Source organism: Halichoerus grypus, chromosome 7 (genome assembly GCF_964656455.1).
Source record: "Halichoerus grypus chromosome 7, mHalGry1.hap1.1, whole genome shotgun sequence".
NCBI classification, from domain to species: domain Eukaryota; kingdom Metazoa; phylum Chordata; class Mammalia; order Carnivora; family Phocidae; genus Halichoerus; species Halichoerus grypus.
In genome coordinates this window covers 33,141,173-33,161,946 of record NC_135718.1, presented here as the reverse complement: position 1 = coordinate 33,161,946, position 20,774 = coordinate 33,141,173, and the positions used below count along the sequence as shown (strand labels likewise).

The 20,774-nt window shown below is 37.9% G+C and overlaps 1 protein-coding gene and 1 pseudogene across 9 annotated transcripts in view; one reads left to right on the top strand and one right to left on the bottom strand.

The window, feature by feature from the left end:
- Positions 1–20,774, bottom strand: part of LOC118523070 (protein FRA10AC1) — a 73,551-nt gene that overhangs the window by 23,236 nt on the left and 29,541 nt on the right. For 3 of the 9 annotated variants that reach the window (XR_013449671.1, XM_036072494.2, XM_078077352.1), the window contains exons 1-9: positions 19,660–19,845; positions 19,483–19,552; positions 17,284–17,360; positions 15,867–15,962; positions 15,698–15,743; positions 11,848–11,924; positions 10,301–10,384; positions 9,625–9,709; positions 1,077–1,122 (exon numbers count right to left, since the gene is read on the bottom strand). Coding sequence is in view for 8 of the 9 variants with exons in the window: in XM_036072494.2 (XP_035928387.1) it covers positions 1,077–1,122; positions 9,625–9,709; positions 10,301–10,384; positions 11,848–11,924; positions 15,698–15,743; positions 15,867–15,962; positions 17,284–17,360 (511 nt within the window). In the remaining variant the exon portion in view is untranslated. Of the gene's footprint in view, positions 1–1,076; positions 1,123–9,624; positions 9,710–10,300; positions 10,385–11,847; positions 11,925–15,697; positions 15,744–15,866; positions 15,963–17,283; positions 17,361–19,152; positions 19,429–19,482; positions 19,553–19,659; positions 19,847–20,774 lie in introns of those variants that run through there. The other 6 variants (XM_078077347.1, XM_078077351.1, XM_036072496.2 and 3 more) reach the window with 5 other exon arrangements.
- Positions 12,670–13,004, top strand: LOC118523071 (ATP synthase F(0) complex subunit g, mitochondrial pseudogene; annotated as a pseudogene).

The following is a 20,774-nucleotide window of genomic DNA, read 5'->3' as shown; positions in this document are numbered from 1 at the left end:
TTACCAACTAATCCTTTCTTCAGTTATAGTAACTTAAAGAATGCTGATCAATTTTTTTAAAGGCAGCATTACTTACCATCACCTGAAAATTCCATTTAATAAAAGTATGAAATTTTAAAACTGTGAGACATTTCAAAATTTCTCATTGTTTAGATAAAAACACAAACTAAAATGTAATACTAAGAAAAGTTAAAACTAGCTTTAAATTTATTCTTTTTCCTTCTCCTTTAGAGTAACTTCAGGGCTGATCCTTCATCTAAAAAAAAAAAAATTCCTAATCCTTAATTTTATTTTACTGCAAATCCAGTTTTATACTTTACACAGACATCCAATTTATGGAAGATGTAAATGATCCACAATGATGGCCTCAATGTTTAATCACTTTAAAGTGCAACCTTTATTTTCAGTTTAAAGGTTCTTTAAGTTATTAGTTTAAAATTATTTCCTAAATGCTCTTTTGTAGTTTTCAGAAGCATTAACACTTTAAAATGCAATTATCAATAAAGAGCTTTTATATCATAAGACAGTACAAAGATATTAATTTTTCAGAGATTTATGAGTAGATTACAACAATGCATATAAAAAGCATTTATTGATTGCCTACCAAATGTTTGATCTTTTGCCATAAGACTAAATATTTGGGCTCAATCTCAATGACATCCCAAAGTAAGAACTAGCCTGTCCAAAAATTCTATTAGGTTCAAAGTGATATTTAATCTCTACATTCAAAATGTGATTAGACTGGAATACAGTAATACCAACTCATTATTCCAAAAGTTGATAAAAAGAAAAACTCAAGCATTCATCCTTCATTAGTTTGCTTTAACTCTTTCAACATTTTCTACTTAATCTCCATTGAATGCTCTAAAAGCAAAAATATAAAGGTAAAAATCACTAAAGCATTACACATTTTGACTTTTGATAGTAAAATATCATGAATACATTGTCTCTAATTTTACTTTTATAGATAACCATTTATTGTATAATGAGGAATAATCTTACCCAATGACTTCAATTCAATAATATAACAAAATAACCTTATCCTATTAAAAAGTAAAATTTCAAAAAAGAATTACCTTTTCCTGAAATTACTTCTTTTTCTATTCGCCACCTAAATCCAAACTGATGAGAAAAAAATTACATTTATGCCAGTGTAATTTAAACACTATTTAAACTGTATATACACCTAAACATAGAGCCAACAATTGACATGACATTTACCAATCTAAAAAGCAAACCTAATTCACCAGGAAGGGAAGATCGCAGCAGAGCAGGAGGACCCTAGGCTTGACTTGTCCCATGAATACAACTAGGTAACTATCAAGGTATCCTAAATACCCCAGAAATCCATCTGTAGACTGGCAGAACAAACTTCACAACTAAAGGTTAGAGAAGAGGCCACATCAAAGTAAGTAGAAAGTGTGGAGATGCGGCTTTGGAGAGAAATAGGTTGTGGCTGGTGGGGAGGGAGCTACGGTCAGGGAGAAGGGCGAGAGACAGACTAGCACACGGGGGAGTGCTCAGGGCAAATGAATCCACATAGCAATTGGCTTGGAAAACAAGAGAGGCAAAATTTGGTGAGTTCTCACAACTCCAAAAGCCTGGAGTTTTAAAGGTCAGCATGCTTGGCTCTGGGACAACTTGGAGGACACTGGGGCTGCTCTTGTACAAAAGGCAGGTCAAACACCCCATGGATATACAGCATAGAAACAGTGATCTGAAGAGTGCCTGGGGCACACAGTGCAGAGGTCAGTTACTCATCTCTGAGCATGTCCCAGAAAGGCAGTGTTCACAGAAAGACCCCTCTGGGGATAAAGAAACTGGCCAGCACCATTTCCCTTCCCTGCCCCTCAGCATAAACACAGGGCCACCTGTGGAAACCAGCGCAGTGCTGACACTCACTACCTAACCTGCTTACACCAAGCCCTGTCCGTCCCCATGCTCCAGAGAACCCCTGCTTCCCAGGCACACTTGCCTCGGTCCCAGCACAGTGGGCCCCCTCCCCCAGACGACTAGCCCAAACCCCTTCCACACCATGTCTCCCTACCTGGGAGGCTTGCAAGGCCTTGGTTCTGGTAGTGTCAGTGACAGGTCTCATTTCACAAGCAGACCAGAGCACACCTAGTTAAAACACACCACATTCAGGCCAGAGACCAAACACTGCCTATGACAGGCAAAGAGAACCTTTGCAGACGACTGGCCTGAAGGATAAAGCGGCCAGGACACAAAAGCAGAGTGCATGTAGTACACACACAGGAGACACTCCCAGAAGCACCAAGCCCTGGAGAATAGGGGACACTACACTGCAGGGCACTACAGGACCTCTTCTTCATAAAGCCCGTACCCTCAAGAACAGGAGACAGAGCTGACTTTCCTAACACACAAACAAGCACAGAGACTTAGACAAAATGAGAAGACAGAGGAATTTGTCCTAAATGAAAGAACAGGACAAGGTCATGGCTGGAGATCTAAGCAAAACAGATATAAGTAACATGCCTGATGGAGAATTTAAAGCAATGATCATAAGGAAAGTCACTGGACTTGAGAAAAGAGTGGAAGGCATCAGTGAAACCATTAACACAGAGATAAGGAATAACATAGCAGAGATAAAGGGCTCAATAAATGAAACGAGAAACATTCTCCACGGAATAAACAACAGGCAAGAAGAAGCAGAGGAACGAATTAATGACCTAGAGGACAGAGTAGCGGAAGGTAATCAAGATGAACAAAAGAGAGAAAAAAAATTATGCAAAGTGATAATAGACTTAGGGAACTCAGTGACTCCATCAAATGTAGTAACATTTGTATTATAGTAGAGTCCTAGAAGAAGAGAAAAGGGGGCAGAGAATTTATTAGAAGAAATAATAGCTGAAAACTTCCCTAATCTGGGAAAAGAAACAGTTACCCACATCCAGGAGGCAAAGAGAACCCCCAACAAAATCAACAAAAGCAAACCCACACCGAGACATATTATAATTAAAATGACAGACTGATAAAGAAAAAATATTAAAAGCAGCAAGACAAGACAGTTACACACAAAGGAAACCCCATAAGGCTATCAGCAGATTTTTCAGCAGAAACTTTCCAAGCCAGAAAGAAATGGCATGATCTATTCAAAGTATTGAATAGGAAAAACCTGCAGCCAAAAATACTCTATCCAGCAAGGCTACCATTCAGAATAGAAGGAGAGATAAAGAGTTTCCCAGGCAAACAAAAACTAAAGGAGTTCATGACCACTCAACCAGGCCTGCAAGGAATATTAAAGGGGACTCTTTGAGGGACGCCTGGGTGGCTCAGTCAGTTGAGCGTCTGCCTTCGGCTCAGGTCATGATCCCGGGGTTCTGGGATAGAGTCCCAAATCGGACTCCTTGCTCAGCAGGGAGCCTGCTTCTCCCTCTGCCTGCCATTCCCCTGCTTGTGCACTCTCTCTCTCTCTCTGATAAATAAATAAATAAAATCTGGAAAAAAAAAAGAGTTTAAAAAAAATAAAATAAAATAAAGGGGACTTGAGGCGCCTGGGTGGCTCAGTCATTAAGCGTCTGCCTTCGGCTCAGGTCATGATCCCAGGGTCCTGGGATCGAGCCCTGCATTGGGCTCCCTGCTCAGTGGGAAGCCTGCTTCTCCCTCTCCCACTCCCCCTGCTTGTGTTCCCTCTCTGTCTCTCTCTCTCTGTCAAATAAATAAAATCTTTTAATAAATAAATAAATAAATAAAGGGGGACTCCTTGAGAGGAAATGAAAAACCAAAAATGAGAGTATGAAGGTAGGAAACACAAAAGCAGTAAAAATGACTATTTCTGTCAAACACCAGTCACGCAACTCACAAAATAGCCACAGCAGATGACAAAAAGAAATAAAAGGCATCCAAATCAGTAAGGAAGAAGTAAAATTTTCACTATTTGCAATGACATGATACTATATATAGAAAATCTGAAAGACTTTACCAAAAAATGACTAACTGATCAACAAATTCAATCAAGTCCCAGGATATAAAATCAAAGTACAGAATCTGCTGCATTTCTATACAGCAATAATGAAGCAAGAGAAAGAGATATTAGGAAAACAATCCCATTTACAATTGCACCAAAAATAATATGATACCTAAGAATAAACCTAACCAAAGAGGTGAAAGACCTGTACTCTGAAAACTAAAACACTGATGAAATAAAGTGAAGAAACACAAGGAAATGGAAAGACATTCCATGCTCATGGACTGGAAGAACAAATATTGTTAAAATGTCTATACTACCCAAAGAAATCTACACATTTAATGCAATCTCTATCAAAATACCAACAGCATTTATCACAGAACTAGAACGAACAATCCTAAAATTTGTGTGGAACCGCAAAAGACCCTGAATAGCCAAAGCAATCTTTTTTTCTTTTTTTCTTTTTTTTAAAGATTTTATTTATTTATTTGACAGAGAGAGACACAGCAAGAGAGGGAACACAAGCAGGAGGAGTGGGAGAGGGAGAAGCAGGCTTCCTGTGGAGCAAGAACCCTGATGTGGGGCTCGATCCCAGGACCCTGGGATCATGACCTGAGCCGAAGGCAGCCGCTTTACCAACTGAGCCACCCAGGCGCCCCTAGCCAAAGCAATCTTGAAAAAGAAAAGCTGGAGGCATCACAATTCCAGACTTCCAAGTACATTACAAAGCTGTAGTAATCAAAACAGTACAGTACTGGCACAAAAACGGACACATAGATCAACGGAACAGAATAGAAAACCAGAAATGAACCCACAATTATATGGTCAATTAATCTTTGAAAAAGCAGATAAGAATACCTAATGGGAAAAAGACCGTCTTTTCAACAAATGGTGTTGGGAAAACTGGCCTGCAACAAGCCAAAGAATGAAACCGGGCCACTTTCCTATATCATACACAGAAATACATTCAAAATGGATTAAAGACCTGAAACCATACAAATCCTAGAAAAGAGCAGGCAATAATTTCTCCGACATTGGTCATAGCAACTTTTTTCTAGATAGGTCCTTTGAGGCAAGGGAAACAAAAGCAAAAATAAACTATTGGGACTACATCAAAATAAAAAGCTTTTGCACAGTGAAGGAAACAATCAACAAAACTAAGAGGCAATCTATAGAATGAGAGAAGATATGTGCAAAAGACATGTCTGATAAAGGGTTAGTATCCGAAATATATAAAGAACTTACACAACTCAACACCCAAAAAACAAATAATCCAATTAAAACATGGGCAGAAGACACGAACAAACATTTCTCTAAAGAAGACGTACAGATGGGCAACAGACACAAGAAAAGATGCTCATCATCATTTATCATGAAGGAAATGCAAATCAAAACTACAGGGAGATATCATATCACACCTGTCAGAATGGCTAAAAACAACACAGGTTTTAGTGAGCATCTGGAGAAAGGGGAACCCTCATGCACCATTGGTGGGAATGCAAACTGGTATGGCTACTCTGGAAAACAGTATGGAGGTTCCTCAAAAAGTTAAAAATAGAACTACTCTACAATCTAGCAATGGCACTATTTGGGTATTTACCCAAAGAAACAAAAACACTAATTCAAAGGGATACATGCACCCCTAGGTTTACAGCAGCATTATTTACAATAGTCAAGATATGAGAGCAACACAAGTATCCATCAACTGATGAATGGATAAAGATGTAATACACACACACACACACACATATATACAATGGAGTATTATTTAGCCATAAAAAATGAAGTCTTGCCATTTGCAACAACATGGATGGGGCTAGAGTATAATGCTAAGTGAAGTAAGTCAGTCAAAGAAAGACAAATACTGTATGATTTCACTCACATGTGGAATTTAAGAAACAAAACAAATGAGCAAAGGGAAAAAAAGAGAAAGACAAACTAAAAAACAGACTCTTTAGAGAACTGATGGTTACCAGCAGGGAGGTGAGGTGGGGTATGGTTAAATAGGTGATGCAGATTAGGAGTGTACTTGTAATGACCACCGGGTGATTAGAATAAAAAGTTAAAAAAAAAAAAAAGAAGCAAACCTAATTCTCATTGTGATGGCTTTTTTTCTCCTTATAGGATTCCAGGCATTTAAAAATACATTTGAACAATTACCAACTTTTCTGTTAAGGAATAATCTTCTTTACTTTTATTTATTTTTTTATTGAAGATTTTTATTTATTTATTCGAGAGATTGAGACAGAGAGTGACAGAGAGCACAAGCCAGGAGGAGAGGGAGAAGCAGGCTCCCTGCTGAGCAGGGAGCCCAATGCAGGGCTCGATCCCAGGACCCTGGGATCATGACGTGAGCTGAAGGCAGATGCTTAACCGACTGAGCCACCCAGGTGCCCCTCTTCTTTACTTTTAAACTACCTAATAAAAGATACAAGTACTAGGGCATAATACCTAAATTAATAAAAAATATGTATCTTGTTTTATGACACTGACAGAAAAAAAAAGAGGTTACGGTCCAGTAAAGAGGCAATATACTATAGTGCAAAAGAGCTGGATTGTCTGGGTTTACATCTTAGCTCCACCACTTAACAGCTTTATAATACTGGACAAGGTATTTAATGTTCTTGTGCCTCAGTTTCCTCATATGTAATGTAAAGATAATACAATACCTACTTCTTTGGACTAAGAGGTTCAAATGGGATAATACACAGAATAGTACCTGAGAATAGAAGAGTACTTAGAATAGTACCCGGTGCATAGTATCCCAGGGGTTAGCAAACTATGGCCTGCTGCCTATTTTATAAAGTTTTCTTGGAACACAACCACAATCATTCATTCATGTATGGCTCTTTCCCCACTGGCAAAGTGATGAACATGAAAGAGAAAGGAGACCCTCTGGAGCCCTAAAGTGGAAAGTTGTTAAACTTCCCTCCAGATTCCTAAACGTAACTTTGTTTTTTGGCTAAAAATAATTTTTCTCCACTGCCTTTTTAAGATCTTTCATATTCATATGCTAATTTTCTGTAGGTTTAGTAAATTATTTCATTTTCTATTCAGTTTATTATAATAGTTAAAAGCTCAGCTCTAGAATCATGCAGAACCAATGTAAGCTCTACCATTCATTAACTAGCTCTGCGGCCTTGGAAAGTCTCTTAACTTCTCAGTCTACTTCCTTTTTATGTATAAAAACCCCAATCTTAAAGGTTGTTGTATTAAGAGAGATAATTCAGATGAAATGTTCAATGCCTAATTAACGGTCTATTTTTATTTTATCGTCTATTATTTGAGTTAGGCAATTTTGTAGTTTAAATGCAACTGGGGGCTCAAATATTTGAAAATATTATGATTAAAATCCAATAAAAATAAAACCCCCTCCAGTCTAGGAAAAAAAATAAAACATCCAAAATAACTCTATTTAGTTCTATTTTTAAGCCTACACTTGCATGTAAGTATTGCTTGCCATCCAACATATATGTTGGGATATCCACTGAAGCACAGACAAATGTGTACAGCAATAGTTTCCCAACTTCTTCTTCCATTCATTAACCTATTCAACAAATAAGTATTAAGCAACTACTTACTGGGCTTGGCACTCTTGGCACATCACATATAAGATGATTGTGAAAATAGTGTCTATTGTTAAGAAGGTTATAATCTTATAGGGGATAAGAAATATAACAAACAAATACAGTATGTCCTACTAGTTAAAGGTTGTATAGAGGTTTTGCCTCAGTGAGTTTTTATATTCTTTCCTGACACACATTTTCCTGCTGATAGGCCAGATTAAATACTGGAGTTACTCAGGATTTGGTGCTAAGCCTCCTTCTCTTACTTTACCTTCTAGCACAGAGATCACACATTCAAGCAATAAGACAAACAGATCCTAACTTCCTGAAAACACAAAGTTCCATCACCATCTACTCGGACTTCTATGTAGAAGAAAAGGAAACTTCTAGCTCATTTAAGTCAGTATTATTTAGGAGTGCTTCAGTTCTTGCAGCTGATTCTAATCCTAACTGATGCAACAATTCAACCAAATTCTCAATGATGAAAGGGAAGAAGTAATAAGGAAGGGGATAGGTGTGTGGGACAAAGGCTGGCATTCACTAAAAATGCCCCAAGTAATAGGCAGTGAGCAAGGAGCTGATTAATAAAAAGTGAATAAAACACTGTCTTTGTATAAATAAAACTATGAGAAAACGCATCCTAGCAAGGAAATCAAAGGCACCATTCTTAACTCAAACACAGTATGCCAAAAAAGTCATCTTTTCCCTTAGAAACGATACCCTTCATACGTATGGGGTAAAGGGTATATGGGAAATCTCTGTACCCTCCTCTCAATTTTGCTGTGAACTTAAAACTACCCCTAAAAAACAGTTAAAAAAAAAAAAAAAGCATCTGCCTCATTCCACATTTCCTATTTCTGATTTCTTACTTGGATTTACCCTCGTATCTAATTACTCATCATGTTCTAATAAGAAAATATAATTTGTTTCAAGATTATCCTCTTTAAAGTATGTTTTCCAGTAATATATTATGTTTTTTGAATGGAGAATACAAATATTTAATTGTTTTATGTACACTTTCTCCCCTCGACTAGATTATAGTTTTGTTTTTTTCTGAAGGGCAGTCATGTTTTAATTCACAGCACCCTGCCCAGTCCTTAATACTGAAAAGCAATCAACAAATGAGCCAGCATTGAAAAAGCTGCTTGATTATGTGCTCCTAGAAAGATTTGTATTTCATACTCAACTTGCAGTGTAGTAACTTCAAGTAACTCCTGTGGTGCCTTTTGGATTTGATGTGATCAATAACTAGTACAGAGAGGAGACCTAGCTCCTAAGAAACCGAGGAAGTCTTTGGGATACATGATGTGCATGGGTTTGTAAATAGGGTTGTAAAACTAGACACTCTTATCTATAAGAATATTGTAAAGCAACCCACATATTAAAGGCACTACGGAAAAAAATATTAAACCAATCATGGTTCTGAGATTTAACTAATTAAATGAAAAAGAAATTCTTATAATAAATAAATCTAAGACAACTTTTTAAATAGACTGTCTTAATACAAATGTACACTATCCAAAACATACAGATTTATGCAACATTCCCTCCCCAATTTCAAACTGAGATTATCTGTTCAAGGTCACCTTCTCTAGCTGCAAATGTGAAATTTGAGATAGAAATAAAAATCACTTTAGTATCAACTAAAGTAAGATGTAAAGCAGGAACAGAAATCTGCCATTACTAAATAGCACTGATAAGAGTTAATTCTACTAGAATAGACAATGGTATAAAAGAAGATGTGCATCTGCCTCTTTACAGATGGTAATTTATTTGAAAAAAAAGCCTATCATTTTCAAACACCATCTATGAAACAAGACATCATTCTGCAGTGTCAAATCATTCATTACAGTCAGTAAGGGCTCTAGGCCAGAGTCAGGAGGAAACAGGATCCAGTAGCCACTCGTGTTTAATTTTAGACTATTCAAGCCTCAGTTCACAAAGCACCCCTGACTAAGGGGCCCTTTGTAAATTTCATAGCTGCAGAGGTTAAATGGGCCAAATGATATTTCATAGATGCAGGACAACCTAGCTCATTTAGTACCTCTAAAAGAATAATGTGGGGTGTCACAGTATAACAAAAAGTAATACTGTACTTAAATAAGAACCTTCTATATTTGGAAGGCATACCTTATTTTCTTTGTATCTACTGAGATCTGCTATGCAGTATTCCTTGAATAATTTATCATAGTATTTCTTTGCAAGTTTCTTCTCCCTAGATCCATAAAAAAACATAAATTTTTTACATTTAGAAATTCAACCACAGTTTGCTACTTGGAACCAATGTCAAATAAATAACATATATGATATAAATATTAATGTTTTAAAAGAGGTCTATTACTTACATGTGCATAGAATACCTGAATATTAACTACTAATAGTGGCTTTCTCAGGGAGGGAAACTGGAAGATTGACAGTCAGAGGACAGGAGTCTTACTCCTCGTTTTTCACCTTTTGCATGGTTTGCATTCTTAAAACCACTCTCAGGTATTACTTTTCCCCAAAATATTTTAAAAGTTTTTTAAAAAGCCTATTACAGGACAACAAACAATACAGTAAAAATGTAATACATTTTCTTTTCAAGACAAAGTCAAGCAACGAGAAGTCCGTTAAAATTGGTAAAAATTACCGAGAGAACCAAACCAGACACAAATACTCTGAGGCATGTTTTTATGTCCTCCATTCAGAGCTCCTCCATGCCGGGGCTGAATGCCCTGGACAGCTGACAGGGTAAGAAAACATGGAGAGAGCAGGAGTGACAGGACTAAAGCAGTTTATGCATTATGTCTCAGATGGCGAAAATTACCAATTCATGTCCATTTCATCCTCCTCATTCCATAGGAATCTATGATTTTCTCGTATAACATCCATGTCTGTCTTGTCATTTTCCCTGGAAAATAAAACTATTTCAATTACATATGAACACAAAATTAGTCAAATTTATGAGGTTAGTTCTGTGAGATCTTTTTAACATTTGAGAAAAAATACATGAAGATAAAGATAGTTTTATGTGTGAATATATACATATGTACATATACTTATAAAAACAATTTCCATATTGGGGCACCTGGGTGGCTCGGTTGGTTAAGCGTTTGCCTTCTGCTCGGGTCATGATCCCAGGGTCCTGGGATCCAGCCTGCTTCTCCCTCTCCTCTCCACTCCTGCTCTCTCTCGCTATCTCTCAAATAAATAAATAAATCTTTAAAAAAAAAAAAACAACAATTTCCATATTTTCAAAAGACACTTATAAAGAGTGCTGCTACAGAAGCAAGTTAAATGGATAAGGCATCCATCCACCTTTCACACTGGCTTCAATTATACAGATGGTGCTAAATCACCAAAGCCAGGATGAGAAACCTGAATAAACACTAAATGGATAAGAAAAAATAATGAAAGTAAGTTTTAGAATCTAAAAAATGTCAGTAACCCCAACCCACTGAGATCACATTTAAAAACTGTATGAAGGGGCGCCTGGGTGGCTCAGTCGTTAAGCGTCTGCCTTCAGCTCAGGTCATGATCCCGGGGTCTTGGGATCGAGCCCCGCATCGGGTTCCCTGCTCCACGGGAAGCCTGCTTCTCCCTCTCCCACTCCCCCTGCTTGTGTTCCCTCTCTCTCGGTGTCTCTCTGTCAAATAAAAAAATAAAATCTTTAAAAAAAACAAAACAAAAACAAACCTGCATGAAGAGTTTTCCATACCTCATTTTACTACGGCTTCCTAGAAAGACTAAGTAAGGGCAGAAGAGAATGCGGGGAAGGGATGATATTTTAAGATGCTAACAGTTTGGGGGTAGAACAAGGGATTGTGGGAGAATACAGGTTAAATTGAGAGGGGAGATAAATTTGGGGTAGATGAGATCATATAAAGTTTTTTAAGGCTCTACCAAACTCAGAAAATTATTAAGTCAGAGAAAAAAACCCACACATAACTAAGAGGCTCTGATAGAAGAGCCTCAAATATTAGGAAGGAGTTGGCTTTTTTCCTGTTTGCCCTACCTTTTAAAAAGCAATCCCAAACACTGAGGTCTAAAAAGTTAATTATTTCAAAGATCCTTGCCCAAAAATTAAAAAAAAAAAAAATTTACTGCATAATCAGGCACATGAATATTCCTCACATAACCTGTATCACCAAGCACAGATCTGGCTCAGCAGGCTACCTGAGGCCTGTTGCCAGAGAAATGGGGTTCATGAGGTACTTAGCAAGAAGTTATAGATAGCCTCTCCACTTGAGGATATTATAAGGAAACTGGAATGGAAAGCAGGAGAGAATGACAGAATCAGAAGACACAGTAGCTGTGGGTCTTTAAAGACATCCATAATTTCCTCCCATTCTATGTAAATTTCATGACACTTACCCCAATCGCCTAAAGTCTTCTTTTTTGCCACCATAGTATAAAATATAGTCATTTACAAACTTTGTGTGCCTTTGATACTGAAATGCAAAAAATTAAGGATTTGATTTGCTCAGGAGTTGTTCTGTGTCTATGGTATATGAGTAAGTAAAGAAAAACAGTGTAAGTCTACTTAGTTTTTTAAATATGCAAAACCTACTATACATGCTTACGAATTAAAAAAATATCTAAAAGGGGGCGCCTCGGTGGCTCAACTGGTTGAACACCCATCTGACTCTTGGTTTCAGCTCAGGTCACCATCTCAGGGTCCTGGGATCGAGCTCCACGTGGGGCTCCATGCCCAGTAGTGAGTCTGCTTGTCTCCCTCTCTCTCTGCCCCTCCCCCCCACTCACGTGCTCTTTCTCTGAAATAAATAAATCTTTAAAAAAAATATATCTAAAAGGGTAAATATTAATTGTTAGGAGTCAATACTATAGAGCAGAGAGGCTTTCACTTTCTACTGAATACTGTTTCTGTTGTTTTGAACATTTTTCAAGCATATACTACTCTTGTGATAAAATATAGCTCTACCTGGGGAAAAAGAGAGCTTCCTATTCTATTGCTGAAATACACACAGCCTCACACCAATATTCATTTTAATCATAATATGAAAAATAAATTATAGTTTCTAAAATTAAAGATAAGGAGTATAATTTACCTTTTATTACTATAACATATAATTTAGTTATTCCAGTAATGATAAAGCCTCTAAAATAGAAGATACAACTTTTATAATATTAAATCCTAACGTTAGGCTTTCAAAAACCTGTAAATATGACCTTCCAGCATGGAACCATGGCCCAGTTTGTCCGTAATCTCACGGAGAAGGCCCCGGCGCTGGTGAACACTGCTGTGACGTACTCAAAGCCTCGACTGGCCACTTTTGGCATTATGCCAAGGTTGAGCTGGGTCCTCCAACCCCTGCTGAGATCCCTACAGCTATTCAGAGCTTGAAAAAAATAGTCAAGAGTGCTCAAATTGGTAGCTTCAAACAGCTCACAGTTAAGGAAGCTCTGCTGAATGGTTTAGTGGCCACCGAGGTGTGGATGTGGTTTTATGTCGGCAAGATCATAGGCAAGCGTGGCATCACTGGCTATAATGTTTGAAGACCAATCTTTAACATCTGTATAAACAGAGGGCTTATTATTTGAGTGTTCTTGGACCATGTGTGATCAGACTGGTATTTGAATAAAAGAAGATAATGTATCAAAATCAATGTTTTCTCTATCCGATGCTACAGGGATCACAGTTTCTCTTGATAATAAGATGGGTTGTCGTCCTTTAATACATTAATAAAGCTCTAAGGGCATGTCTTTTGCTTAGCCTAAAATTGGAAAGGATGTATGTGAATATACCAACCTGGCAAATACATTTATGAGGATAACATTCTAATTTGAAGGTTTGAAATACATGATAAATTTATTTGATTTCCAGAATAGTCAGGGGAAAGGTCTTAGGAAAACTAGGACTTGCTCCAGTAGGAAAAATAGCAATACCACATGCCAAAGTGATATAGTTAAGTCATGTCCGTAATATAAAGAATAAAATTTGGATGGTTTCTCTTTGCTAGAATCAGAGATAGACTTTGATAACACCTGCATTTACAAATGTTAGAGTACTTGGTAGTATTCTAAGTAAGTATCTTTATACCATCTTTAACACCAGGACAGAGCTACTAAGAGCCACCACCTCCTTTTTAAATATAATTTTGATGTGTGTTATATTATTAATCTATTCAGTTTATGATTTTTAGAGCCTATCTTTACAAAAATAAAATACCCTATGGATATTTAAATAGTTATAAATTTAGTATCCTCCATGGTTCTAAATAGTACATTATGTCCTGAAATAAAAAGAAATGCTTGCTATCAAAAAAAAAACCAAACCCGTAAATATAAGAAATCAGATTTTTTTATACTTTCTTTTAATATTTAAGAATTTAGTCATGTTTATTTTTAATGCAATATAACAAGATATATGAGCATTTTACTTTTTGTTTTAAAAAGCTCAACAGTATTCTCTCCAGAGCTGAACATGCAAATAACAGAACTGACCTCATCCATAATACTATCTGACTACACCCTATTATATCAAAGGTAAATAATGACTTAATTCATCACAGTATCTTCTAACAGAATACTGAATCAGAATATGATACTTCCAAGACTGGCAACAAAGCAGCTAACCTTTCAGAAAAGAAAAAAGAGAAAAGCTAGATATCCAGAGATTTGGGTTCTTTCTAGTTCTTGGTCTATCTCTATAGAGACTGGTCATATGACCATGGCAAGTCACTTCAATCTTTTAGGTTAACAAACTTCTTCTGTCAATGGTCAATATGCAGGCAATATGGTACCAGTCACAACAGCTCAGCTCTGTCATTTTAGCACAAAAGTAGGCACAGTTAGCACCTCAATGAGTAAGCACAGGTATGTGCCAATAAAGCTTTATTTACAAAAGTAGGTGCTGAGTGGGACCTTGCTTCCAGGAAGATGGAGTAGACAAAGATGTACCTCTCCTTATTCTTCCCACTAAGAACAACTAAAAACCTTGGAACTTATATCTAAAACAAATATAAGAAGATTCTGAAAGGTGGAGAAGTCGTAACAGCTAGGGAGCTCAAGACCCACGGTATGACACGGCGGTAAGCTCCTCAGGTTTTCTTTTTGACTCATAAACTCAGACTTGAAAATGAAGAAGCTGGCAAGCTGAAAATGCCAACAAGCACAGACAAGAAAAGTCCCAACAAAGTCTGCTCTCTCTAACTGAATAACCAAGATAGAGGGCAGCCTAACAAGACAGGTAACCTTTAGACAATACCTACTCTACTCCCAGCCAAAAATTCTAGAAATAACTGTGGCCCCACCTCCACCCATGCCAGAAAAGGGGACCTACACTTTCACCCTCACCAGGCTGTAACTAGATACCCCAACACCCCCAAATAAGTGGTGTCATAGGAGGCACAATAGATGTTGAAATGCCAAAGGAACAAGGCAGATGAGATCCATGGGAAAGGTCAGCTATTGGGTTAGAAGATAAGAGGAATACATTGGTGGTAAGAGAATTTCTATAACTTAAAGAAAAGGATTAGGAAATGATAACAAAGTGAAACAGATGTCAATAGGTAGGGGATGTATCTACTTGCCATTGTCTCCTTCTCTTAATCCTGACTGTAGTAATAAGTACCCAGAAACACTTCAGGTCTTGCTTGGCTTCTCTTCCATTCTCTAATATTCCCAACAGTAATATGGATGGCCAGTGGTAACAGTTAGTGTAACGAGCCACAATCTTACCAAAAAGTTGAGATGAGACGTGGCCATAATAGGGAAGTACGATATAGCTTGACGACAACCCCAAGTCATGCCTGAGAGATGAAGCCACAACAGGCCTGAGGATAGCCCACAGACACATTCTACTTCTAGATACAAGTTTTACAAAGACCTTAAACAGCCCAGAACCAGGTAGTAAGAGAGTAAGAGTTAAAATGAGACTAAAGATAAGAGCAGTATTAAAATGAGAAATGTTGAGAGCTTGGCAAAAACAGGTTGGAAAAACATCTGCAAGTTCATGGACTTTGTAAACCTATTTATAGATCATTAGTAATATGTTTTGTTATTTCTGTCTCTGAGTCTTTCTTATGTGTTAATAAAAGAGAATTGTACTCAAAAGTATAAATGACAAGACTGCACATCAATAAACAGTTACCTTTAAAAATATCATATGGGTCTACCTGACTTCACAAGATTTTATTAAAATAAAAAAGTAGATTTAAATTATTCTATTAGTTAGAAAAATCTAGAAATATAAAAAGGATACAGCATCCATGGCTATGAGGTGAAACCTTCTATTTCTTGCTTCTTCCCTGTAAAGACAAATTTTAAGCAAATTCAAATATCTTTATTCTAATTAATAGAATTAAATCCCCAAGTCCCTGAGTTTATAAAAACATCTTAAACCGAAAAAAGTAATTTACAGAGGTACATACCTATCCAGCAATTCTGCTGCAACTTGTTTATGGGCCACTTTTCCATGTTTTTCTTTCTGAAATGGCTTTTTGAGCAATAAATCATCTTCAACTGTCCTGGTTTGTGAAGAAGAAAAATTACTAAAGAGTTCATTTTTCTCAAAGGATGTTTCTTGTTTCTTCATATTTTCATAACTGGAACATGTTTTTTAAAAATTCAAGTCTTAAAAAAGACTCACTGATCTTTAATAAGACATTTTATGTCTCCTTAAATAGCTTAATTAATATCTGAACTTTATTTAATACTTATAAAATGGAGAAAATGAAACTAACAAATGAATGGGTTCTAGTGTCAGACCACCCAGGTTCTGAGATCCAAACTTGGGCTCTGTCATTCACTATCTTAACCTTAAGTAAGATTAACTTACTTAATCTCTCTGTTCCACACTTTTCCTGTTTGTAGAGCTATTGAAGCTTTTGGTAATCAATAATATAAAAAATAAGGGCTGACTATAAGTGATACAGACTATAGATGATCAGCCCTAGTTATGAAGATAGATATAACCCTAGAATAGAAACTATTCATCTAGATTTGCTCAAATTCTATTCTTATAAAGTAGTATTTTTGAATGAAAAATCTTGAAAATGTAAAGAACCAAACAATATAATTTATTATAATTATTTCTATTCTTTTGGTTATCCATGAAGACTAAGTACCCAACAAAAATGTTCAGTCCCATTTAGTATGCCTAATATATTGCTCTCTGTGTGAAATAATAAAGCAATTTTTATAAGTTTGGTTAATATGAATCAGTCAACCACTCCTAAGTTAACAGATAAAATCAGTTTCTAAGCACTAAAAGCTGAAAACAATGCCCCTTCACACAGCAACATCACCAAGATGTGACCTTCTTATAAAGCCCAGACTTTATTTGCTGACAGTTCTTGTCCCTTCCAATTCAATAAAAAATTCCATGAGCTCCTTCCTTTGAGCACTTAGTCTGCTCACTCACAAAACCATAAAACTGCACTGTATCACAATCTTACCCTCCATGTTAACCTCATTTTGAAGTCACATACTTGCAAAGGGACCACCAACCAAGCCCCTTCTCTTAGCTATGATGTTCCCAAGTAAAGTCCCTAACAGCTGAATGAAAAATAGATGCATCAGGGAAATCCAAGAGTTTTAATTGATTTCTTTTGTCCCCCACTTCCCTTTCCATAAATCCCTTCACAGCATAAACATTATTTTATTTTTCACATAACTGTTCTCAAATTCTCAAGTCAATTCATTCTAGTTTAATAAACGAAAATTCATTCAATAGAGCATCATTGTCTTCATATGCAAACACAAGCCGAAAACTTTCAATATTATTTATTTATACCTCATCGCAATCTAGAAAGGATCTGAAACACAAATGAATAAAAAATTACTTACCTTTTTTTCCTTTTGTTAGATTCTCCACCGTGTTCATCATCACTAAAATCAGAGTCATAGCCTCCATGACCATGCATCTGTAAAGGAATATAAGATTGGTTACTTAGAACTTAAGTTGCCCATAGTTCAGGAAACAGAATAGTTCAAAAATAAATTATCTTTCAAAGCCATAATAATTGTAAAGGATCATGGTGAGTATATCACTGTTCATGGCTATCCAGCCACCTAAAACTTTCATTCACTTTTAAATAACAGACTTACCCTTCAGAAAATGAATCAACACTTTGCACCTTAATTATTAGAAGGATACTCTTTGACCTTCTCATTGAAAACAAGATCTAGAAGCTGCCGTGTGACTGCACACAAGGTTCAGTGATGCTTCACTTTTGACTCAGATTACTAGCAGTTGCCGTGTATTTATCATCAACTTTGTTCCAGACGTTATGGTAGGTCCTTAACAAACACCGCTTCTAATTCTGCAAGTTAGGAACTATTATCTCCATTTTACAGATGAAGAAATCAAGGACAAACAAAGTTAAGTAAATCAATTATAGAGCAGGGTGCCTGGGTGGCTCAGATGGTTAAGCGTCTGCCTTCGACTCAGGTCATGATCCCAGGGTCCTGGGATCAAGTCCCGCATCGGGCTCCCTGCTCAGTGCAGAGCCTGCTTCTCCCTCTCCCTCTGCCATTCCCTCTGCTTGTGCTCTTCTGTCTATCTCTCTGTCAAATAAATAAATAAAATCTTTATAAAAAAAATCAATTATAGAGCAAATAGGCAGCTAAACTGAACTACTTGATTCTTAAGCTCATGATTTCAACTACTCCAAATTCCCTCTGGAATATGCTAACATAATTATATTCCATTAGACTTACTGTATTTGTGAATAGTACACTATTGATTCATTAAAACTTTCCTATCTTTAACATATGTTGAGATTTCCTTTTTCTTTTTCTTTTTTTTTAAAGATTTTATTTATTTGACAGAGAGAGACACAGCGAGAGAGGGAACACAAGCAGGGGGAGCGGGAGACGGAGAAGCAGGCTTCCCACTGAGCAGGGAGCCCGATGTGAGGCTTAATCCCAGGACCCTGGGATCATGATCTGAGCCAAAGGCAGACACTTAAACGACTGAGCCACCCAGGTGCCCTGAGATTTCCTTTTTCTTTTAAACCTTCTTTCTTCAAGGTAAACAATCTTGCTCTTTGACCTAGTTAACTTTATCTTGTTCCAATTCATTTTTTTTAACTGAAATTCTTAGAAATACTGAAAGATCTCAGTTGTCACTCAGTTGTGTTGGAAGCCTCTGGTTACAGCATTATACTGAATTTGGGACACACATTAATGGGGAATCAGTGGATGATTTGACTTTTGAAGTCATACTCAATTCATATGGCTACAAGGAACTAGTCCCGGTCAAATGACATATCCAAATTTTTAAACTAGATTTACTATTACAAGTGCAGCAGGAAAAAGAAGAAATAACTCCCTAAACTTTATTGCATTGGACCTAAGACAAGGTACGTTTCTAGTCCTGGCTACCCTGAATAAATAAAGTCTGTGATCTTTTTCAAACTTAAGTGTGTGGGTGTACACCTCTCTTCCCTGTCCCACAGAATTCTAGAGAGGAAGGTCCTAGCCTAGGTTGGAGGTAAAGGTTAGAAGGCCACAGTTCCAACTCTATCCTCTCTTACATCTGTCATCACCTGCAGATCTCACACCCTTTATCATGTCAACTCCTTGCTCCAGCTGTCTTATGACATCTGTTCAAGCCATACCAGCTTCTCACCCTTTATGTCCTCATTTTCTTTACATCCTGATGGGGGTCAACCACTGTGTGGAGCTTAGAGATATATTCTAGCATCAGCCTACCAGAGTGCAAATCCAGGCTCTGAAATTTCCATCTGTCCTTCGTTGTGCACGTTCCTTAACCTCTCTGAGTCTCAGTTTCCCCTTCTATAAAATCAGGCTATAAGAGTACCGGTCTCATAGGACTGGACGTTAAATGAGTTACAGCATATAAAGAGTTTTAGACGGAGTCCAGTATGGTAAAATCCTGTAAATGTTGACTATTATTAACGTCATCTTGTTCCCACAAACCGCGACACCACCTCCTATCCTTGCTCCCCCTCGCCCTTTCTCTCTGGCGTCTTCATCCATCCCATACCCATCTCAAAAGAAAAATAAAAAGCTCTCACTCACTTCGAGCTATGAATCAACTGACAAGGGCCGAGAGAAATTCGAGAAGAGAGACGCCGGGTGTCTCTAGAACCTACCAAACAACAACAACAACAAGGTAATCAACTAGTGGCATATGAGGAACAAGTTTGGAAGTCGTTCTCCCCAACCCCAAATACACTCAAGGCCCTTATGACACACCCCTTTCCTCCTCCCTGCTCTGCCAAGTACGCCCGCAGAGTCCTTTTCCTTTTTCCCGGCGGCTGCAGCGACGACCCACGGCCTGAGCGAGCCGCTGCAGGGCCCGTCCCGTTCGCGCCGGCCGCTCAGCCTCGTCTCCGCGACTACCGCCGCCGCCCGCTCCCCGCCTCTTCCTACGGGTCCCGACTGGGCGCCGCTTCCGGTCCGGCGCAGCCGCGTGTCACATTTAAATGACACCGTCCTCGGGCGCGGCGACCTTGTGCTACAGCCAGAACAGCCCCGGGAAACAAAGGCAGCGGAGAAGAGGGCCGGGAGGGGAGGCAGAGGCTTCCTGCTTTCTCAAGTCGCAGCCCTCAATTTTTTCCTTCCGGTCGGAGCCCGTCATCTAATGTCGTGTGGCACTGCTCACACTACGCCCACGCCCATCGTTTGAAAATGTTTTGTTTTAGAAAAAGCCCTGCCTAGATATCACCTGCCGTCCTCTTTCTAGTAACCTTAGTAACGCCTCCTCGGAGCATCCTCGTTGAGCGTCTGTGATCTGCCTCTCCTCCCCCCTCCATAAAACAGTTCTCATAATTAGAACAAAAATAACTTTCCATCGTTTCACCACCCACACAATAGATGCCATTCCAAATGCAGTGCTGGTGGCAGAGGAGCTCATGGAATATGGGAGGAAAGGAAGAACAGGGAATAGGGGAGATTTAACAGGGTCGCAGCTTTTCTGCAGACAACAACCTGGCACATGTGAAAAGGAATCCAAAAGATTTCCTTTTTAAAAAAAAGAAGAAACAAAAAAAAACGTAGGCAGGAAATTTTAAATTATTTGAGCTCCACCAGGTTCTCCCTGTGTTTTACCTTTTCAGTGTTATGATGCCCCAATCTGTTTTGCGGACTAGTTACTGGGTTCAGGTCTTGTCTGCCTTCATCTGATGCTATTCATCCTTGCTGCCTCCTCAGTACCCAACACAGTTCCTTGGAAATCAGAAGCGCTAATTAAGTATTTGGTGAATTGAACTGGCACGCCACTGACTTTTACAGTGGGCCCATTTTAGAGAAAACCTTGGCACTTAAAATGCATATCATTTTACATCTTTTGCACTAAACAGAAAATAACG